The sequence below is a fragment of the Podarcis erhardii genome (assembly GCF_964252035.2).
Source record: "Podarcis erhardii genome assembly, chromosome: 2".
Lineage (NCBI taxonomy): Eukaryota > Metazoa > Chordata > Lepidosauria > Squamata > Lacertidae > Podarcis > Podarcis erhardii.
In genome coordinates this window covers 118,935,080-118,953,006 of record NC_138498.1, presented here as the reverse complement: position 1 = coordinate 118,953,006, position 17,927 = coordinate 118,935,080, and the positions used below count along the sequence as shown (strand labels likewise).

General features: G+C 46.1%; 1 protein-coding gene across 4 annotated transcripts; it reads right to left on the bottom strand.

The window, feature by feature from the left end:
- Positions 1-3,680: 3,680 nt before the first annotated feature.
- On the bottom strand, positions 3,681-17,711 carry LOC309336902 (uncharacterized protein). 4 transcript variants are annotated; one of them, XM_081853394.1, is made up of 5 exons: positions 17,503-17,711; positions 14,867-15,075; positions 10,118-10,393; positions 6,496-6,622; positions 3,681-4,745 (listed from the first exon to the last, which is right to left on the bottom strand). In XM_081853394.1, the coding sequence occupies exons 2-5, from the start codon at positions 14,966-14,968 to the stop codon at positions 3,763-3,765; spliced, it is 1,488 nt and encodes a 495-aa protein (XP_081709520.1). In that variant the 5' UTR covers positions 14,969-15,075; positions 17,503-17,711; the 3' UTR covers positions 3,681-3,762. The 4 variants fall into 4 exon arrangements, with proteins under 4 accessions (XP_081709520.1, XP_081709519.1, XP_081709521.1 ...); XM_081853393.1 differs by lacking the exon at positions 17,503-17,711 and adding an exon at positions 15,761-15,887; XM_081853395.1 differs by lacking the exons at positions 14,867-15,075; positions 17,503-17,711 and adding an exon at positions 15,761-15,887.
- Between the last annotated feature and the right edge of the window lie 216 nt (positions 17,712-17,927).

Sequence of the window (17,927 nt, the reverse complement as noted above, 5' to 3'; positions counted from 1 at the left end):
TGCAGCCCGGGTCTTCTGGAGGGATGGGGGTTTTTTGCTCTGGTTCAGTCTGGACCATTCATCTTAGTGGACTGCATTTAAACCCCACCAGGGACCGCCTAATGTCATGCATGGCTCTCCCCTACCAACATGCACAACAACCCTGCGGGGAAGGCTGGCCAAGATGTGTGGGGATCTGAACAGATCTGTGCATACTCAGCTGTGGCTCATCTCCTGAGGACTTAATTCATGGCTGGCTTCCTTCGCCCTCTTGCACAGCTGAAACACAGTGCCGGGTTACCAAAGGCAGTGCAGGCCTACGGGCCCCAGACCTTTTAGGGACCCTGTGACAACAGATCAAAGTAATATTGAATTGGTTCATTAAAATAGTTGTTTGGTAAAATAAAAAACGTTATTAGGAGATAATTTGCGAGGCTCCTCCCCGAGATTTCAGCTGCCTAAGGGGCCTCCACATGGTTTAATCCGGCACTGCCGAAACATTTCCTTGGAGGAGGTCACTGTCAATATGAAAGAAGATATGAGCTATTCTGTCTCTCGCTCCCCAAACTTTAATTATGCTGTTGCCACTTCTGAACCCGTTTGCTATCCATGCCCCTTTCTTTGTGAATACCTGGTTTTTAAAATATATTTCAGTAGGAGCATGTGGGAGATGTCAATTTCAGCTGTATCCCCTTACAATTGGCATGTGTTTCCGCCACAGGCTAGCTATGGTCCACCACCCTGAAGTTCCCTCTGCTTCTTACTAGTGTTAGGATTGCCGTATTTCAAAAAGTAAAAGTTGCTGTGTTTTTTTCTAGGAAGACCCAAATATTATCAAACTTTTTAAAAAAAACAAACCCCAAAGTTTAGCTCTTTTTTTACGAAAATGCCCCCCAAAATATAATTTTTCAGTTTGAATACCAAAGATCTGGAAATTCCCCCCAGACGTCACTTTGAAATCCTGGACTAGTGTTCAATTGCTCAAAAACACTCTGGTCTTAGTTATTTATAGGATGTTCCTTCGGTGTGAATCTTTTGGCACAATCATTCCATGCTTTTTTCCCTTTTATTTTTCTTTATTGTCATTGTCCCATACAGAACAATGAAATTGAAAAATCTACACAAGACATTCAAAAACCCCTAAAAACTCTGAAACCCCATTCAAAAACCCCTAAAAACTCTGAAACCCCATTTTAAAATACAATATACTATAGAGACTCCTTATACTGCGTTTAAAACCAGAATTGCATTTGGGTAGAAACTGTTTCTCAGCCAACATTCCTAGGATTCACTGACTTGGCTCTCACATAATGCTAAGCTATGGTTTATTACTGTCAAGGTGAACCATAGTTAACAAGCCATAGCTGAAGCCGAGGCACTGGGCAGATGGTCACTTAACATCAGAGCAGCCAAACCTTGAGAACCATTTCCATTGTTGGTCCCTCTTCATTCATGGCTCTGTAGCTTTTAGCAGTAAATTCCTGCATTCAAATATAACACAAAACCCTGGCTAATGTCAAATGAGGATTACAAACTTTTGTTAACAAGTGACTTTTAATATTTAACAGACCATAGTTAAAACTGCTGGGTAAGTTTCACAGATATCACTAAGCCATGGTTTAATAAAACATCATTTATAAAAAAAAAGGCGAGCAAGAGATGATATGACAGACGTTTGCAAAACTATGCATGGCAGGAAGAAAGTCGACAGAGGAAAGTTTTTATCCCTCTCTCACAACACGAAAACTTGTGGCTATCCAATGAAGCTGGAAAATTCAGGACAGGTAAAGAAAGGAAAGTACTTATTTTACATAGATAAACTGTGGAACTCACTCCAGCAGGAAACAGTGACGGCCACCAACTTAGATGGCTTTAAGAGAGGTTTAGAGAAATTAAAGGAGGAGACTCTTGAGAGTCCCATGGACTGCAAGAAGATCAAACCTCTCCATTCTGAAGGAAATCAGCCTTGGGTGCTCACTGGAAGGACAGATTGTGAAGCTGAGGCTCCAGTACTTTGGCCACCTCATGAGAAGAGAAGACTCCCTGGAGAAGACCCTGATGTTGGGAAAGAGCACAAGGAGAAGGGGGCGACAGAGGATGAGATGGTTGGATAGTGTTTTTGAGGTTACCAGCATGAGTCTGACCAAACTGTGGGAGGCAGTGGAAGACAGGAGTGCCTGGCGTTCTCTGGTCCATGGGGTCACGAAGAGTCGGACACGACTAAACGACTAAACAACAACAACGTCCATCAATGGAGGAGGATGAAGGCTGTGCTGTGAGCAATGTTCTGTCCTTACTTGCAGGAAACCACAGGAGTGGAGAGGACCCGTTTTCCTGATCCAGCAAGCTCTTCTTCCGTTAACCATGCTTTGGCGTTATGTGCAAAAGAGACTATGGTCTTTCCTGTGTAAGTGCTGTCCTTGTGACAGATACCACATCTGACTGAGGATTTAAATGACTTATTCCCTTGTGTGGATTTGGTGGCGATATGCAACCAACTCTGCTCACCTGAAAACTCTTTCCATGGCAACTACGGTGATACCTTGGTTGCCAAACTTAATCCGTTCCGGGAGTCCATTCGACTCCCAAAACTGTTCGAAAAGCAAGGCACGGTTTCCGATTGGCTGAAGGAGCTTCCTGCACTCAACTGGAAGCCACGTCCGACATTCAGCTTCCAAAAAAATTCGCAAACCACAACACTTACTTCCAGGTTTGCAGCGTTCAGAAGCCGATTTGTTTTGGACCGAAGCCATTCGAGAATCAAGGTACAACTGTATATTGTTCTTTTCCGGTGTGGACTCACTGTTGGAAACTAAAGCCACTGACGTGGCTGAAGCTCTTTCCATTCAGTGGACTTATATGATTTTGCTCCTGTATGAGGTTTCTGATATACACTAAAGGACCCCTGGATGGTTAAGTCCATTCAAATTCAACTATGGGGGGGGCAGCGCTAATCTCTGCTTTCAGGCCGAGGGAGCAAGCGTTTGTCTGCAACAGCTTTTCTGCATCATGAGGCCAGCATGACTAAACCACTTCTGGCACAACACAACACCGTGATGATTGCCAGAGCGCCTGGAAACACCATTTACCTTCCCACCGCAGTGGTACCTATTTATTTACTCACACTGGTATGCTTTCAATCTGCTAGGTTGGCAGGAGCTAGGATAGAGCAACGGGAGCTCACCCCCCATCGTGAGGATTCGAACCGCCAATCTTACGATCTGCAAGCTCAAGTGGCTCAGTGGTTTAGATCACAGTGCCACCCGCATTCCATTCCAAGACATACCCTTCAGCTGAAGCCCTTTCCACATCCCAAACCATGATATTCTTTCTCTGCAAAATGGATTATTTTATGGTTAAAGAGGCTCTTGCGTTGGCTGAGCTCTTCCCACACTCTGAACATTCATACAGCTTCTCACCTATATGGGCCCTTTGGTAGTTAGTAACTTATGGTCAAAGTACTTTCCACACTCTGAACATGAAAATGCTTTCTCCCCTGTGTGTAAAGCAAGGGTCTGGCCACAATTGAAGCTTTTCCCAAACTCACATGTATGGAGTGTCTGATAATTAAGAAGGTCACTATTCCGGCTGAAGCACTTTCCACAATTGGAACATTTATGTGGCTTCTATGTGGCTTCTCTGATGATGAGAATGGCTACTATGATCTCTTAAGCTTTTCCCACACACTGAGCATTTATACTGTTTCCATCCAGAATGGATTCTTTATTTAACAGCACACAGCTCTGAGTGAAGCTCTTTCCACACACTAAGCATTTATATGGTTTATCCTGTGTGAATTCTTGAGTGTAAGGAAAGGTGTCTCTTGTACGCAAAGCTGCTTTTACACACTGAGCACTTATATAGTTTTTCTCCAGTGTGGATTTTTTGATGATCAAGAAGTTTGGAGCTCAGACGGAAACACTTTTCGCACTCAGAACATTTAAACGGTCTCTCTCCTGAATGGACTTTTTGGTGAGAAAGAAGCGCAGAGCTCTGAGCAAAGCCCTTTCCACACTCTAAGCATTTATACGGTTTCTCCCCTGTGTGGATTCTTTGATGACTAAGAAGGTGACTGTAGCGGCTAAAGCACTTTCCGCAATTGGAACATTTATGTGGTTTCTCTCCTGTGTGGGTTCTCTGGTGACGAGTAAGGCCACTACGGTCTGTGAAGCTCTTTCCACACTCTGTGCATTTATATGGTTTTTCTCCAGTGTGGATTCTTTGATGATTAAAAAGGTTGTAGGTCTGTCGGAAACACTTTCCGCACTCTGAACATTTATGTGGTTTCCCTTCTGTGTGGATTCTTTCATGTTTAGACAGTTTATTGCTATCAGCGAAGTTATTTCCACACACTGAGCACTTATATAGTTCCCCCCCAGTGTGGATTTGTTGAGGAGCAGGAAGCTTGGAGCTCAAACGGACACTCTTTCTGTTCTCTGAACATTTATAGTGTTTCCCTTCTGTGTGGGTTCTTTCATGTAGACGAAGAAGTGACTTGTACTTGAAGCTCCTTTCACACTCTGAACATTGAAACAGTTTATCCCTGTTATGTTTTCTTCCAAGGGTGCTGGGATTCAATATTCTAGCTGGGTTTCTTACACAAGGAGAGACGTTTTCCTGTTTCTTGCCTGTATGATGTTTTTCCAGCATCAGAGTTTCATTGAAGCCAGCACCGTCTGGAACAACAGTGTCCTTCCTCAAATTCTCTTCTGCTTCAGTTTTAATTCCCTGGGGTTCATTCTCTTCACTGCTCTCCCTCCCATCACCTGCAGGAATACAAAGGGAGACCTGATCAGGGAAGAACAGACACCAAAGTTCAAGAATAATCCCAATTAATGTCTGTGTGAAAAGCAGAAGGGGAAGGAAAGTCAGGGGGCAGCCAGTGTTGATGGGCACTAAGACTGGGCCGCGTTCACCCTTGATCAATGCTCCTGTGGGCCGCATGCCGAAGGCACCGTGTTTTTCGTTCTATAAGAAGCACTTTTTCCCCTCCAAAAATTAAGGGGAAGTGTGTGCGTCTTATGGAGCAAATGCAGGCTCCATGGCTTCAGCGAAAGCAACGCAAAGCCTACGGAGCGCACCGATCCCTCTTCCTCTCCTGGCTTCGCTTCGCTGGAGAGGTGCTGCGCAGCTTTCCCTCTCTGCACAGCACCCCTTCAGCAAAGCGGGAGGAGAAATGGAAGGGGCTCCGTTTCTCCTGCCACTTCGCTGAAGGGGCGCCGCGCAGAGAGGGAGATATATTTTTCCTCTTGTTCTCCCTCTCTAAAGCTAGGTGCGTCATATGGTCGGGCACATCCTATAGAGCGAAAAATGTGGTAAGTGTAGCCAAAGGTGAGCATGGCCACTCCACATTGTCTTTCTCACACATACACCCTTGCATGTACACACACACACACACAGCCCCCACCTCACACCTGAACTGTGCATATCAGCTGGGCTGGGAGTTCTCAGAAGGGTATGAGAAGCAGGAAGGAGTAAGGTTTCATCCTCATCAGAGCACTGGGCACCCACCCCTCATCTCTTTGCATCTGCTGCCAAAATCAGTGGCGTCTTGGTAGGTCAGATAAATTTGCTTTGTAAATCAGACCCTCAAAATTGAAGGTTGTGTATTATAAAGCTCTGGAAGCCCAGAGCAAATCTGACATCACAGTTGCCAGGCAACAAAATCTCCCCTCTCCTAATCCCCTCGTGTTGTGCCTGAGGTTCTCCCAACTTGCCAGAAATGATTTGGAGGGCCACACAAGCAGAAAAGAGGAGAGAAAAATAGGCCCACGGCACTTGTGGGGTTCATTTTATACCCCACTAGCATAACTATTTAGTTGTATCTAGCCCTCAGAAATTAAAAGACGCCTGCTTCTTGGGAGAAAAGCAATGACAGCATCTTAAAAAGCAGAGACATCACCTTGCCAACAAAGGTCCGTATAGTTAAAGCTATGGTTTTCCCAGTAGTGATATATGGAAGTGAGAGCTGGACCATAAAGAAGGCCGATCGCCGAAGTATGGATGCTTTTGAATTCTGGTGCTGGAGGAGACTTGAGAGTCCCATGGACTGCAAGAAGATCAAACCTCTCCATTCTTAAGGAAATCAGCCCTGAGTGCTCACTGGAAGGACAGATCCTGAAGCTGAGGCTCCAATACTTTGGCCACCTCAAGAGAAGAGAAGACTCCCTGGAAAAGACCCTGATGTTGGGGAGAAGGGGACGACAGAGGCCGAGATGGTTGGACAGTGTTCTCGAAGCTACCAGCATGAGTTTGACCAAACTGCAGGAGGCAGTGGAAGACAGGAGTGCCTGGCATGCTCTGGTCCAGGGGGTCACAAAGAGCCGGACACAACTAAATGACTAAACAACAACAACAAAGCCCTCGGTATGTATCAGGTCACACATTTCATCCTTAGCGCCTCTGTCAGCAGAGCTCAAAAGCAGCAGGGACAACAACTGAGACCTCGTGCTATGATCTTATGATGCTGTCCTGGGTGGGTGGGGAACCTCAGGCTAAGAGAAGGAGGATACTAACCCAGAGAGGCCAGATTCCTGTAATTCTCCTCCATGACTTCTCTGTGCAAGGCCCTCTGGCCCGGATCCAGAAGGGCCCACTCCTCCTCTGTGAAATGCACGGTCACATCCTCAAAGGTCACCGGGCCCTGAAAGCACAAAAAAGGGAAGAGCTTTATCTCACAGATAATTTAGCAATCCAAAGAGGTAGTTAAGGCGAGGTGACTGCAGGTTCCTCTGCGGAATCCAAAGGATGTCTGAAGAGCCCAGAAGCCCCAATGGGATGCAGGACCTGAGCACAAGAGGCCTCTCTTGTTCCCCAGCGAATGTTACTTCCGAGTTATGGTGCCTCCGATCGTGGAGGTGGAACATAGCCGTTGTGGCTACTAGACAAGGTCGGTTTCTCCCTGGAAAAGGAGTCACCCTTGCTGGAGAACATGTCAAGAGCTTTGCTGGATCAGGCCTATGGCCCATCTACTTCAACTCCCCGTTTTCACAATGGCTAACTACATACTGTATGGGAAATGCACTTGGAAGCCAAAAATGTATTGAGGATCAGGTAGGTAGCCGTGTTGGTCTGACACAGTCAGAAAAAAATAAAAATTAAAAAATGTCCAGTAGCACCATAGACCAACTAAGTTTGTTCTGGGTGTAAAATTTTGTGAAGAATCTGAAGAATACCTGAAGAATCTGAAGAAGTGTGCATGCACACAAAAGCTTATACCCAGAACAAACTTAGTTGATCTCTAAGGTGCTACTGGATAATTTTGTAATTTATTTCGAATCTATCGAGGACTTAGTGATCTGACACGGTTACTTCCCCCTTCCTCGCTCTTGTTAAGTTTTTTGATGGCGTGGGAAGAGTCTTTAATGTCCTGAAAATGCTGGGAGGCGGTAAAGCCCCCCCCCCCAGCTGCCATAATCAGTTGGGAGGATAATGCTGGGTACCGTATTTTTCGCCCTATAGGACGCACTTTTCCCCCTCCAAAAATGAAGGGGAAATGTGTGTGTGCCCTATGGGGCGAATGCAGGCTTTCGCTGAAGCCTGGAGAGTGAGAGGGGTCGGTGCGCACTGACCCCTCTCGCTCTCCAGGCTTCAGGAAGCTCTCAGCAAGCCTTGGGAGCCCGCGGGAGTTCCCGTTGGGCTCCCTAGGCTTGCGGATAGCAGCCTGCATCTCGGGCTTCGGTTCCCTGACCTGGTTTTGAGCGCGCTTCTCCCCGCCGCCAGCCCCGCAAGCTCGAGGGACAGCGGGGAGGCGCAGCGCCGCCATCCCGCTGTTCCCTGACCTGGTTTGGGCTTCAGGCAGATATCCGCAAGCAGTGGGAGCCCGGCGGGAAGTCGCAACGGTCTCCCAAGGCTTGCGGAGAGCTGCCTGTTCTGTGGGCTGGGGTCGGGGGAAGCTCGGGCTTCCCCCAACCCTGGGGGGGAAATAATTTTTTTTTCTTTATTCCCCCCTCCAAAACTAGGTGTGTCCTATGGGCCGGTGCGTCCTATAGGGCGAAAAGTACGGTACCTTCTTTGATGTTGGACATTGTTTTTTTAGAAAGTGAGGTATTGGGAGGGGATGGCTAATGGATGATCTGCACGTAGCCAGTCGCCACACAGGCTATATATAAAATCAGATGGTCTGGGCTAGGTTTCTATGAAGCTCATGCACGGACTGATTGGCCGCAGATCCGTGCAAACTGAGGCTTCTTGAGGGCTTCTAAGTGGCAGACTGAAGTGTTTGCTTGGTCCGTATACATTGCTTGCTGTTTCAGAATGAAATATTTAATCTTCCCATTCACTTGTGTATTTTGTATTGCTTCTGGATCTCATTTTAAAAGAACCACCTTGCATTTAGCAAGACATAAATCTGTACGAAACCCTCAAGCAGCACCTGAGCAGAAGAGCCTTCTCTTCTCCTCTCCTGTGGTTTTCACCAACTGGTATTCAGAAGCATTATTGCCCGGTCCACAACCGTCAGGGTTCGTTGCCACCAGTGGCCTCATCCTCCCTGAATTTGTTTAATCCTCTTTCAAAGCATCATTGGTAGCTAATAAAGCTTTTCAAAGGCGCTCTGAATACCACTTTTTGGGAAGGGTAGAGAGAGCAGCACTGATGTGCTCATTTCCTGCACTGGGGCATAATAATAATAATAATAATAATAATAATAATAATAATAATAATACCCCACCCACGTGGCTGGGTTTCCCAAGCCACTCTGGGTGGCTCCCAACAGATACTGAAAACAGAATAAAACATCAACCATTAAAAGCTTCCTTAAACAGGGCTGCTTTCAGATGTCTTCTAAAAGTCAGATAGTTGTTTATCTCCTTGACATCTGATGGGAGGGCGTTCCACAGGGCAGGTGCCACTACCGAGAAGGCCCTCTGCCTGGTTCCCTGTAACCTCACTTCTTGCAGGGAGGGAACTGCCAGAAGGCCCTCAGAGCTGGACCTCAGTGTCTGGGCTGAACGATGGGGGTGGAGACACTCCTTCAGAAATCCTGGGCTGAGGCAGTTTAGGGCTTTAAAGGTCAGCACCAACACTTGGTATTGTGCTCGGAAACTGCCACTGTGAGAACAGGATGCTGGACTAGATGGGCTCTTGGCTTGATCCAATCGGCTCTTTGTATGTTCTTACTGAAAGGAAATCCTAAAGATGTCAATGGGACTGAATACCAGGCGCTGGGAATCACAAGTGGGGAGAGCGAGGCTGTTGAGCTCATATCTTGCTTGCAGGATTTCCACTGTGGCATCTGGCTGGCCACTGGCCTGAACTTGCAGCCAGGCTCTTCCAAAGTTCTTCTGCAGCTAAGGAAGAACATATTAGAGCTGCAAAAAGAAAACAGAAACTATGCAGAGCAGGCATAGGCAGCCTCGGCCCTCCAGATGTTTTGGGACTACATGGCAGATGCAAGTGATAGACCAAATGGAGATGGCAGAAATGACTGGCAGAATCCGAGACCTGGGAGAAGAGTCGATGAAAGAGGACTGGAAGAAGTTTAAAGACTACTTGCAGAAACATTGTAAAATGTTTGAATGTTAAAATGATGTTGGATTTAAAGAGAATATGGCATCAGTGATATAGTTAAAAGGAGTATGCAAAAATTCTTAAAAAGAAAAGGGGGAAAAGACCAGAGTAATATTATGTCAAACTTAACCAAAATGGCACAATGGTTTAAGTTATAAAGAATAGGTAAAAATTGATTTTGAAAAGAGAAGAAAAATTGGAGACATAATAGGTTGAAATATACAATTATAAATGAGGTCTGAAAGAGGGTTAGAATTTGCTGAACTTGATTGTGTAAAGGGGAACACAAAAAAGGGAGATGTGAGGAAGTCAAGAAAGAAGGTTATATAGATAATAAGTTAAAAATTGGATTTTTTCTTGTTTATGTTTTTTATTGTCTCTTTCTGTTTCTTTGTGATGTATCTTTTCTTTTTGATGTATTTTTTCTTTTGTTGTATGTTTGTTCTATTATATAAAATCTTAATAAATATCTTTTTTAAAAAAACAGATGTTTTGGGACTACAATTCCCATCATCCCTGACCACTGGTCCTAGGGATCGTGGGAGTTGTAGTCCCAAAACATCTGGAGGGCCGAGGTTGCCTATGCCTGATGCAGAGCATTCAAAGCCTGCACATCGGGCAACAGTACCTGAAGCCGAGGGGAAGGGGCAGATCCTGCACAGCTCTCCATTCCTTCGTCCTGCAACCGATTCAGCAGCTCTCCAGAAACAGTTTCTGCTCCACGCAGAGGAGAAGACGGTCTGGAAGAAAACGTCACCATCATTTTTGCAACGGAGCAGGGGCTCTCGTCCGGGGGTGGTGGCCACAAGACCAGGACTGCGATTCCTGCATCGCACGGCGTCTGACTAGATGCCCCTTCTAATTCTCCAGTTCTGTAATTCTGTGGTTCTGTTGTTTTCACCATCTGCAAGGGAGACAAAAGAAGGTCGGAGGGCATTTTAGACCTTTGCAACAGCGGGGGGCACCTCAGGCCAAATGTGGATCTCCAGACCTCTCTGCCTGGCCCTCTGAACCCCCCTCCAAGGCCACACCTCCTCAAGGGCTTTCCCCCGGTTGGAACGTACCACTTGAAATGTGAGCATGTCTCTTGCTTGCACAGCTAGAACGATGCTTACTATGCCAAAGTTAAGAGTCACATTCATTGCTCCACCCACTTTTTGCCTCTGGCTCCGCCCACGGGGGGGTCACACCCACCCACCAAGGAGGCAAGCGATGGCCACCAACTCTGATGGCTTTAAAAGAGGATTAGACAAATTATTGGAGGAGAGAGCTATTGAAGGGCTCTAGCTATGATGGGTATGCTCTGCACCTACTCTTGGGTTTTATTCTTTTAAGGCTTACAGCAGAGTTTCTTTCTACAGAGGATCTTTATTATTTACCAAAAAAAAATTACATTGGTCAAATAAAACAACACAATTCCTTCTCCTCTAGCCATCTGGCCAGAAACTCAATTGCTGACTCATTTGCACTTCTGTTCATTTACACACAGACTGACATTTATTGACCACATGCACCCGTTGCTGGGGAGAATTTTCTGTTGCCTAGCAACCTGTCCAAGATCAATCCTCAAGTTCTTTCTAGAATATTCCAACAGGTTTCCCATTAGGGCATCTGGTTGACCGCTGTGGGAACAGGATTGGAGAACTGGGCGCAAGCTAACAAAATGAATTTCAATGGTGACAAATGTCAGGTTCTGCACTTAGACAGGAAAAACCAGATGCACAAATATAGGATGGGGGATACCTGGCTGACTAGCAGTATACAGTGGTACCTCGGGTTAAGTACTTAATTCGTTCCGGAGGTCCGTTCTTAACCTGAAACTGTTCTTAACCTGAAGCACCACTTTAGCTAATGGGGCCTCCTGCTGCTGCCGCGCTGCCGGAGCACAATCTCTGCTCTCACCCTGAAGCAAAGTTCTTAACCCGAGGTAATATTTCTGGGTTAGCGGAGTCTGTAACCTGAAGCATATGTAACCTGAAGTGTATGTAACCCGAGGTACCACTGGATGTGAAAAAGATCTAGGGGTCTTGGTGGACCACAAGCTTAACATGAGTCAACAGCGTGATGCAGCAGCAAAAAAACTAACACTATTCAAGGCTGAAGTCTAGCCTCCAAATCAAGGGAAGTAATAGTACCACTCTATTCTGCTTTGGTCAGACAACACCTGGAATACTGTATCCATTTCTGGGCACCACAATCTAAGAAGGATTTTGACAAGTTAGAATGTGTACAGAGGAGGGCAAGCAAGATGATCAAGGGTCTGGAGATTAAGCCTTATGAGGAGCACTTGAAGGAGCTGGGTATGTTTAGCTTGGAAAAGAGGAGACTGAGAGAAGAAATGAGAGCCACGTCAACTCTCTCTAGGGCTGCCACATGGAGGAGGGAGCAAGCTTGTTTTCTCCAGCTCTGGAGGGCAGGACCCAAACCAATGGCTTCAAGTTGCAGGAAAGGAGATTTTGAGTAAATATTGGGAAGATCTTTCTGTCAGGAAAAGCTGTTCAACAGTGGAATGGAGGTGGTGGACTCTCCTTCGCTGGAGGGTTTTAAGCAGAGTTTGGATGGCCCTCTGTCATGGATACTTTACAACCTCAGCACCCTTAACAAACTACAGCTCCCAGAATTCTTTGGGGAAAGCTTTAAAATGCTTTAATTATGGGAATGTGGTCAAAGCATCAGGAGAAACAGTAAGTTCTGTGCAACTTGCCATCCATGAGGAATTGTTTGGGTCCCCCCCCCAGTTACTTTTATTGATTTTCCACCTTATTACAAATCTTGCCAAATTAATTCAATTTAATACAATTCTCCAAAACGATCTTCCCACTCTCCTTATGAGGTACATCCATGATAAACCCTTGCTGTTGCTCATAATCTCAATTTATCTCTAGATGCCATCCCCCAATTTTTTTACCGGTATTATTTATCCATCAGCTGTCCCTCTATATCCCTGTATACAGCAAAACAACAACAACAAGTAAACCTTAATAGCTATATTCTATATCAGCAAGTGTGGTTTGTTTTTCCAGAGTCCAGTGTTGTTTCCCAGCTTCGTATTCTGTGTTCAAATCCGGTCTTTTTCCAGCTGGAAATTCTCTGCTAGCTTACAAGGCCACGTCAGACATTCCTTCCCAAAGATAACAAAACCACAGCTAGTTCCAGAAGGGAATACCCCCTCGCTCCATGGGGAATTGTTCCAATGACAAAAAGTCTGTATTGTCAGTGGTGGAGCATATGCCCACCCTGCCCAGGGAGGGGGCGCTCCCGAGGGGGGCATGGTGCGGAGGGTGCCCTCCCAGGCACAGAATAGCTGCTTGGTTGCCTGGAGCAGTAAGTGTGCCCTGCAGCCAGGGCGGACAGAGTTGCCCAGGGGAGCGGAGGGGAGCAGGCCACCCATGGGGGACATTTGGCGCGCCGCTCGCCTGCGACTCCTAAGCCTCCCCATAGCTGTGAAAACGAAGGGGGAAGGGGGAGATGCTGCTGGCAAAGCAGCGCAGCTCCTGTCCTAACCCGACGGCTCAGAGTAGGCTTGGGAATCGCAGGTGGGCGACGTGCCGAGTCACTCCCCTCAGTGAGGGCACCCAGGGCGAGCCGCCCCCACTGCCCCCCCTTCCTACACTCCTGTGCATTGTGCCACAGAGTCATGGGCGCAGTTTTAAACAAGACCGGAATTCCAGTCCAGAGACGTGTACCCCCGCGCTTAAAATGTGGATCACTGACCTACATACAGTGGTAACTTGGTTCTCAAACTTAATCAGTTCCGGAAGTCCGTTCCAAAACCAAAGCATTCCAATTCTGTGTCCAGGGCAGCTGTCTACCAGCTCCACCTGGTACGGAGGCTGAGACCCTACCTGCCCGCGGACTGTCTTGCCAGAATGGTGCATGCTCTGGTTATCTCCCGCTTGGACTACTGCAATGCGCTCTATGTGGGGCTACCTTTGAAGGTAATCTGGAAACTGCAATTAATCCAGAATGCAGCAACTAGACTGGTGACTGGGAGTGGCTGCCGAGAACATATAACACCCGTCCTGAAAGATCTACATTGGCTCCCAGTATGTTTCCGAGCACAATTCAAAGTGTTGGTGCTGACCTTTAAAGCCCTAAACAGCCTCAGTCCAGTATACCTGAAGAAGCGTCTCCACCCCCATCGTTCAGCCTGGACACTGAGGTCCAGCTCCGAGGGCCTTCTGGCAGTTCCCTCACTGCGAGAAGTGAGGTTACAGAGAACCAAGCAGAGGGCCTTCTCGGTGGTGGCACCTGCCCTGTGGAACGCCCTCCCATCAGATGTCAAGGAAATAAACAACTATTTTACTTTTAAAAGACACCTGAAGGCGACCCTGTTTAGGGAGGTTTTTAATGTCTGATGCTGTATTGTTTTTGATATTTGGTTGGAAGCTGCCCAGAGTGGCTGGGGAGACCCAGTCAGATGGGTGGAGTATAAATAATAAATTATTATTATTATTAAAACCAAGGCGTGCTTTGTGGGATGTAAAGCTGCAGTCAAGTGCAACATTCTGACTAACGGCCTCCATGTTCTAACCAGTTGCGGTGACAACCAGTTTGTCAGTTGCTGGTAGTTTTGAAAGGTAACTGCTCAGTTTTAATCACCCCAAGACCAACTTCCCTCTGGTATAGTTTATTTGCTTGTTATGTAACCTAAGATTGCCTTCCGGTACAGTTCTGTAAACCTGAATGAATCTGAGAGTAAAACAGTTTTATATTAACATGAATCAGATTTGTGTGTGTATTCTTTAAGAGGGATTCAAAGGGATTTTTTTAACCAGGAAGGCATCTTTATTAATAGAACTCAGACGAGTCAGCAACAAGCTGATTGCTGCATAAACTTAAAAAGGGGATTGTTTAACTCTGCTAACGGAAACCTCCCCACATGCTTTCCCATAGAAAGTAATGCAAAATGGAATAATCCGTTCCAGACTTTTAAAAACAACCCCTAAATCAGCAATTTAACATGAATTTTACTATCTAATGAGACCATTGATCCATTAAATGAAAGCAATAAACCATGTACTGCAGTCACACAATCAACCAGTAGCTGAACTGGGTTCCACACAGTCACAAAAAAGAGAACCGCAAAAACAAAAATGCAAAATAAATATCAAAAACAGACAGAGCTCAGCGTTAACACTCAAAACAGAAGTGTGGCACTCAAATCGTCAGCGTAACACTCAAAACGGAAGTGTGGCATTCAAAATGGAGCATGTTCAGCTTCCGAAAAAAGTTCGCAAACTGGAACACTTACTTCCGGGTTTGCAGTGTTTGGGTTCCAAGTTGTTTGAGTACCAAGGCATTTGAGAACCAAGGTACCACTATATTCAAAACCACTGACCTAAAGTGTAAGCACCTGGATGAAGCCATCTCTCACCTGCAGTTCCTCCTCCTGCTTCATGTCTTCTGCCCGGCTCAGGTGGAAACCTTTGGCCAGGGAACTGGTCTCCTTTCTGCATCCCATCACCCAATTCTCCATCTCCGGGGGGAGGAGAGCCAGGAACTGCTCCACGATCGCCAAGTCCAGGTTCTGAGTCTTGGTGTGTCTCTGGCTTCAGCCACTTGTGGCAAAGGTGATGGAGTCGGCTGCAAACATACAAGGGCAATCTTGCTCTAAGGAAGTGCTTCACTGACAAGGACCAGGAACTCCCAGCTTAGCTAATGAAAGGAATGCAAACACGCAAACACACACACACACACACGGTGGGTGTCAACCTTGAATGGTTGGAGCATCTATACAACTCCTCTGGGAATAGAGGCAACTTTATGGAGTGAGACCACTGGTCCACCTAGATCAATAGAGTCCACACTGACAGACAGCAGCTCGCCAGGATTTGGGGCAGGGAGTGTCTCTCTCAACCCTAACCGGAGATACCAAAACAAAATAAGAAGTGTGCATGCACACGAAAGCTCATACCAAGAACTAACTTGGTTGGTCTTTAAGGTGCTACTGGAAGGAATTTTTTTATTTTGTTTTGACTATGGCAGACCAACATGGCTACCTATCTGTAACTGGAGATACCAGATACCTTAGAGAGCCGCTGCCAGTCTGTGCAGGCAACGCTGAGCGTGGTGAACCGATGGTCTGACTCAATATTCTTGGGTTTTTCATTAGTTGGCTGCTGGTTTGCAAGTGTTAAAAACTTGGAAGCGGCATCCACCCCGTTCCCCCGTCTCACCTGCGCATCAACTAGCATTGCTTGAAATATCAAATAAAACGCGCCCTATTGGAAACCGGGGGCGGGGTGGGGAGAAGAGTCTCCGGACTTACGGTTTATTTATATTTGCAAGGACGACTTCAGATTGCAAGCCTAGGCGCTGAACCACATGAATCTTACATAGGAAGAGAAAGAGACAGAGAGAGAGAGTGAGAGGGGGAGAGATGGAGAGAAGGAAGGGAGGAAAGGAGGAAGAGGAGGAGCCTCGGTAGGATTCCTGGGAAAGTGCAAAGTGCATTTTCCCCGGGCAATCGGCCGGTTTCCCCACCTGCCCTCTGCTGGCTGGAGCCCTGCAAAGTTGATTGTACCCAACAGCACTTTTTTGCAAGCTTTTTTTTTGCAGAGAAGGACCCCCCCTCCGCCCCCTTCTGACTCGCAAGCTCTCGAAATCCATCCCTTGGTAGTGCTTCGGTCAAGATGTTTTATTTATTGCATTTATATTCCCCTTTTTTTTCCTCCAAAGGAGCTCAACGCAGGGTACGCAGTTCTCTCCCTCCTCATTTCAACCCCACCCCCCCACAACATAGCTGTCAACTTACAGATTTGATAATAAGGGACCAGCAACCTCGAAAATAAGGGATCAGCAGCGAAAATAAGGGATTTTGGTTTAGCTTATACATAAATCCGGCACTGATGGAGCCATGCTGCTTTGGCTGCCACTGACTGTCTTTTGCAAGGAGTTGGACTAGATGATCCTAAGGGTCTACAACTCCAGCCAAAGAAGAGTGGCAGACAAAACTAAGGAACAACGTCGAGATGGCAAAGCTTACAGGCAGAATTGGAAACCAGGAAGAGGACCTCTTTCATAAAGAATGGGGAAAGTTTATAATTTAGTTGAAAAGCTATTGTCAAGAGTTACATACATTGGTAGGATTGACAGAAAACTTGTAGTAAACATTTGAACTATGGGTGGACAAATGATTTATAAAAATAGAGTTATGAAAGGGATGCAGAGGGGGAAATCACTACATTAAGATGCTGCACTGGTTGGAGGGGATGCTAAGCAGCATGTCGGGGCTCCCGTCGTCCTGGTGTGAGGAGTTCCATCGGCCCTTCCCCGTCCCGAGAGACGGAGACGCGGCAGATCGTGCGCGCGCGCTCTCTCTCGGCGGAGGACCCTGAGCCGCTGCTTCCCTCCCAAGCCGGGCGAGCATGAAACCCGGGAAATTTAAGGGACATCATCAATAAGGGACAGCAGCGGGATGACTGGCAGAATCCGGGACCAAGGAGAAGAGTTGGTGGAAGAAGATTGGGAAAAAAATTTAAAGTTTATCTTCAAAAATATTGCAAAATTAAGGATTGTTAGAAAGATGTTGGGAAAAGAAAAGTATGTGGTTTTAGCAGAAAAGGCATAAAGGATTAAGTAAAAATGAATTGGTGAAAGAGAGAATGTAAAATTATAGTATGTTAAGATAAATTATTAGGATAAAAACAAAGCTGGAAGGATTTGCTGGAATATCAAATTGAATTCGAATACAAAAATGGGAGGCGTGAGGAAGTCAAGAAAATAAGTGAATGTAAGTGAGTTAAAGGTTTGACTTGTTTTTTATTTCTTTTTTCTTTTTTCTGTTTTTTGATGATGTTTTCTTATATGCATTGTTTTTTCTTTTTCTTCTTCGATTGTTTTCATTTTTTTCCCTGTAACCTTTAAAATCTTAATAAAAATTTATTTTTTTTAAAAAAGGGACAGCAGCGGGGCACGGCTCTGGGATAAGGGAGTTTCCCGCCAAATAAGGGACGGTTGACAGCTATGCCCCACAACAACCCTGCAAGGTAGGTTAGGCAGAGAGCTCACCCAGTGAGCTTCATCATGGCTGATCTGAAGCCCCCACCCCGTGCGGAGTTGATGGACACACAGAAAAACTTTCTGACAGTCAGAGCTGTTCAGCAGTGGAAAGGACTCCCTCGGGAGGTGGTGGACTCTCCTTCCTTGGAGGTTGGGTGGCCATCTCTCATTGATGCTTTAGCTGAGATTCCTGCATTGCAGGGGTTCGGCTGGATGATGTCTGGGGTCGCGTCCAACTTGCCCATTTCTTTTAGGTCAATCCTTTAAAAGAAAATTAAAACAGAAAAAAGGGGGGGAAGCAATACAGCTGTCAATGTTATACACATCAAAGCAACAAACTGACACATCACAAACAGCTGATAAAACTTTTAAAATAGAAATAAATAGTACAGTGGTACCTCGGGTTAAGTACTTAATTTGTTCCGGAGGTCCGT

What these genes read in the sequence shown, in the direction of transcription:
- LOC309336902 (XM_081853394.1), bottom strand. Translation starts at nt 14,968, where the DNA reads ATGGAGAATTGGGTGATGGGATGCAGAAAGGAGACCAGTTCCCTGGCC. An exon ending in CCCCTTCCCCTCGGCTTCAG is followed by an intron (nt 6,623 to 10,117) that starts GTACTGTTGCCC and finishes TTGTGCTTTCAG; the next exon opens with GGCCCGGTGACCTTTGAGGA. An exon ending in CAGGAATCTGGCCTCTCTGG is followed by an intron (nt 4,746 to 6,495) that starts GTTAGTATCCTC and finishes GTATTCCTGCAG; the next exon opens with GTGATGGGAGGGAGAGCAGT.